General features: G+C 34.8%; 1 protein-coding gene across 1 annotated transcript; it reads right to left on the reverse strand.

Moving 5' to 3' along the window:
* Nucleotides 1-68: 68 nt before the first annotated feature.
* LOC149490654 (uncharacterized) lies at nucleotides 69-4,236 on the reverse strand. The gene is made up of 4 exons (XM_089706843.1): nucleotides 4,092-4,236; nucleotides 1,621-1,943; nucleotides 1,161-1,502; nucleotides 69-928 (listed from the first exon to the last, which is right to left on the reverse strand). The coding sequence occupies exons 1-4, from the start codon at nucleotides 4,100-4,102 to the stop codon at nucleotides 240-242; spliced, it is 1,365 nt and encodes a 454-aa protein (XP_089562969.1). The 5' UTR covers nucleotides 4,103-4,236; the 3' UTR covers nucleotides 69-239.
* Between the last annotated feature and the right edge of the window lie 486 nt (nucleotides 4,237-4,722).

Consider the following 4,722-nt stretch of genomic DNA (forward strand, 5'->3'; position numbering starts at 1 on the left):
TTTATATACAATAAATAGACATTTTATAAAAATGCGCTTTTATTTTCTCCTTATAACGAATTCATTTTCGATCCAGCTTCAATAACAAACATGAAGGGTCCAGAAAAAGGAACTAACATCACTTAATAGTTAACACAAAATCAAAGCCTTACAAGAACAAGAAATAATTCTATTTACAATTTACACAATTATTATTATTAACAAGCTATGTACAAATATTTTTTTCTAATTACAGCGAATTATAAAAGACCACTAAATGCGTTTACGGATTGCGGGTGTTGGACGTCGTAGTACTGTTTGCATTCAGGAATGTTGTGCGAGGTGAAGGCGCAGTCTGTGTAGTTCCAACCTTGCATCTCTAGGTTATTTTGTGAACAGTCTTGACCGTACCTATAATACCGTTGATCTTCCATTTCCATGACTGGGGATTCTCTCGTATTATCTACGGGATAGTACTGCGCTTCTTCGGGGTAAAACTGTTGATGCGCGTACGCTTGTTGATCACAGTACGGTTCCATTTGTTGGTATCCATTCCCAAAGAGCTCTGGTGAAGATGTTTCACTGGACTCTGATCCTCCAGCGGCTCGTTGCCATTCGAACCAATATGAATCTTCAGGTCTAGAGTTTTCACTGTTTAGATCGGCGAACGTAGGAGGAGATTCTAAGGTGTTTTCTTCCATTGGGAAGTCGAGCCGTATGGGTTGGTCTAATTGGAATATTTCTTCAGGATGGAAGATGTCATCAGAGGGCAATGCACTAGGGTCGTACGTTTGTTGCTGTTGGTGTGGGGTTTGTATTGAAGGTGCGATGTAAGTATTGTAGGGTTGGTATTCAGTCGATGGCCACGTTGTGGGCGTAAATGTCTCATTTGACATTTCAGGACGCCACCGACAGTTGCACTCGAATGGACCGCAAGTACATGTTAATGCTGCAAGAGAACATTTACGTTATAATTTGGATAAGACGAAAGTTAATTGTTTTAATCTATTTAGTGTATTTAATGCAATTCAAAATACTAAATTGATATCGACTAAGGATATCGATAATAAAATCAGATCAGATCAATAATATCTAATGATTGTAAAATTACTTGCAAGGGTCCTCTCTATAATTTGTTAAGTCTAATTAAATAAATAAGCTGTTATATAATAGATATTTACCTCTTTGGTTGTCTGGTATCAGCGGAGGTGGTTGAAGATGTGGATTTGTTTTCTGTGGCATTTGTTTTTCTGGCTTAACATTTAATATTTTGTCGGCAATTGCTGCTTCTCTGGCTAGTAATAAAGCCAGTCCGCGCACTCGTCTGCCAGCGCCGAGCGACCGCCTCACTTCGCTCGCACCTTTGGCTTCTGGTCGGGGATGATCGTGGGATCCTTTGGCTTGGAAAAAGATTGCGTGTTCTGTATGTCTCCAGAAATGTGTGACTGGGTATCCGCAATGTCCGCGACACGGTTGCACTTCCAATCTTCCGCCGTTGCACAGGCGATTTGGACACGGTTTACCTAAAAGATAATTTAATTTAATATTCTACACATTCTAGATTGAAAATATGTTTTCAAAAGTATAGTTCGAATTGTGGTCTAGTCTAAAATTGCAAAATTGATTTATAGATTTAATTACCTTGTTGTTTTTTTCTAGCTTTATCACAGATTGCAGGTCGCAAATGAACCCTCGAGCCGTCGGGCAGTCGACACCTCGTGGAGCATACTAGCACGCCTAGACAGCTCTTCTTCAAGATATGTACATTATGGTTATTGGTGTTCCTCATTGCCCATCCTGATGCATGTCTCCTGGCTTCTTCACAGCCAGGAGGATAGACCCTTCTCACGTGGCCGTCGCACCATTCGCCGAATGTGTCAAAATGCGTCACTCTGGGGACTACAGCGTCGTTGATATCCCACTCGGGTGTGGCTTGTCCCTCTGACATGTCCGCACTCCTGGTGCTGTAAAAAATGGATAGGTAAAGTAAACGCAATTTATTCATTATCGTTTGATATACACTTTACATTCAAATCGACTTTTTTAACTATGTGAACATTCGTTTGAAATTTATTTAAATCAAAAAGGCCACCTATATTGGTTAATTAAAGCCGTATAATTAACCTTAATTAGTATGTTAAATTTTTAATTAACTAAGCTACGAATAAGTGTTGTAGGTAGGTTCTTATTACGAATGCTACCTATAATATAAAATATAAAATCTTTCATCGAAATGTTGCGATATCCCCTCTTCGGTTACATCGTTAAGAAAGCTCCCCCTTACAACTCTCGTTAAGCCAATTGCTTTAGAATAGCCCTTTGAGAAGGGGCAGTACAATCTAATTGGATGAAACGATTTCAAAAGGAACTGAAACGATTTTATGTTTGTACTTTTTGTTGATTTTTGTACAATCAATGTTCACCTGTTTTATTGAAAGGAGAGATTTGGGAATAAAATAATCGAATTACCTACTTTAACAGCAATTTTCAATGAATTGGTATATATACCTATTTGATTGCAAAATGCATCGATTATAGGTATGCACTATTAACTCTACATCTATTCAGTTATAATTTTTAAAATTGGTCAATTAATGTCAAATGTTAAGAGAGATCAATGTCCATATATATTTGCTCTCGTACTGAATTATAGTCATAAAATATATTAAAAACAACATTTTAATTATGTACTAGCTTTCCTAATAAAACTACATGTAAAGCTCCCTAAAAACAAATAAATCGCTAAACACAAACCACAAAGCTTTACATTGAACTTTCGTCTAGGAACTTTTTATGTAGCGTTCCCTTGTACGTTTTCAATGAGTTTCAATTAAAACCAATTGCCGTCCCCCGACACCTTCAAGCAACCCCGGGCGATTTCAATATACTCGCTGAGTCATGTTGTTTCAGTTAATACAAGTTAAAAGACCGTGCCTAACGAGAGACTGGTTGGGACTTGGGAGTAAGATAATTTAAGTAATTTTAGTGCGGGAGAATAAAGCTCTTATTAAGCTGTTAATAAGTGCGATTAAAATAAGTTTTTATGTATAACTATAAGATTTTATGAATTACTATTTTAAACTTTTAATGCACATAGGTAGGTAGTAGGTATCTATCTGAACTTAATTATGATCATTAATTGTGTTTATAGATAGGTACCTTATAATTATGCATTCAAATATATAATTCAAATATATAAATATATGTCTTGATTGAAAGTTACAATATTTTTTATGTATTTTTATGAAAACAACCATCGATATGATAATTAATTCATTTTAAGAAGAGATGTTAAAACTACTGTTTGCACAACAAAATCAAAAAAGTTAACATCGTGTGAGTTATCATATGATGGTCCCCCATTTTTTTTGTTACCATTAACCAAGTGAATAAATAAAAAAAAAATAATAGGTAATACTTATTCATAAAGCTCTCTTAAAAACACTGCAAAACATTAACTTCGATTGATGATTAGCAGAATAATCAAGAAGAAAATAAAAGATAATAGATCAAAGATAAAGTCGAGTTCGGAATAAGAACCCCTTTTTGAAAATAAAAATAAGCTCTCTTAATTATGCAAATAGTAGGTACCTACATAAAACATATGATTTTTTTTGAAGTGAAACGTCTTTAGGCGCGTTGAGAGTAAAATTTCAAGTATTTTTTTTATTATTTATGTTTTTAATTGCATTTTTTTTTTCAAATACCTAAACCTATTTTTATCCACACCTTTTTTTAATTAAATTTTAACAGTCCATGATAGCATTCTTGTACTCTGTAGTATTGTGTAGGTACCTACATAAATACCTACCTACCTAAATTTCGGCAATCATTTTCAAATTGTAACTAATTTACCTAGTTAAAATAAAAACCTCTCAACCGACGTCGGTATATTTTATAGGTATCCATATTTATTATACATTGTACTTTAAAGCATTGCAAATACAAGGAAACTTTCTACGAATAAAAGCCCTTATTTTAAAACCTATCAAGGAGAAACTAAAATTCACCCGCTAACCCAATCTAATTGATTTCAATAAAAAAAAAACATATTTTCAAACCCATTTTGTATGGGGATACATACAAAAATATAATAAAATCTTTATACTTACAGGATAACCATCTCCAAAAATGTAGAGTCAGGAAATAAACACAATGTCCTTAAACAACCAATATCACAATCACGCACAACACGTATTAACTATCAATAACTATTAACAAATCCTGCAAAAGCACGCATGCAGTCAACGCGTTGAAAGCTCATAGCTCACTGACTTTAACAACAAAAATAAACACAGGGATGATTCTCCCCACCATCGTCTCCTGTAGGGTAATGTGCCTCGACCAATCAGAAAGCAGTAATGCAATACGCCCGCCCACTAGCCAATGGGAAAACGTATGTCGTTTCAATCTCTCGACCAATGGGAACGAGCTGTTGCTTTTCAGGAAAAGGCGATGTTGGGAAATTTCAGTGATACATCACCTAGTTACATACTTATCGGTTCGGTTGGTATTGATTTTTGTACGAGTTAATTGTACCTAATTGGTAGAGATAACTCATTCGACTTAATATACCTTTTGTTTGCTTCATTCAATTTATCTTAGTGTGCAAGGGACATTTATATTGAATTTTATTATGGGTAAATGCTATCTGTGGTAAATTTCTGTATCTTATAATATTAAGTATAATACTTAAAATTTATTCCTCTTGAACTTCGGAATTCGGTAGGGTATTGCGTGTAG

The sequence above is a fragment of the Colias philodice genome, chromosome 2 (genome assembly GCF_061535455.1).
Source record: "Colias philodice isolate Cphi_HAF_F1 chromosome 2, ilColPhil1 Martin Lab GWU primary, whole genome shotgun sequence".
Taxonomy (NCBI): Eukaryota; Metazoa; Arthropoda; class Insecta; order Lepidoptera; family Pieridae; genus Colias; species Colias philodice.

What these genes read in the sequence shown, in the direction of transcription:
- LOC149490654 (XM_089706843.1), bottom strand. An exon ending in AGCTAGAAAAAAACAACAAG is followed by an intron (nt 1,503 to 1,620) that starts GTAATTAAATCT and finishes ATTATCTTTTAG; the next exon opens with GTAAACCGTGTCCAAATCGC. An exon ending in GATACCAGACAACCAAAGAG is followed by an intron (nt 929 to 1,160) that starts GTAAATATCTAT and finishes GTTCTCTTGCAG; the next exon opens with CATTAACATGTACTTGCGGT.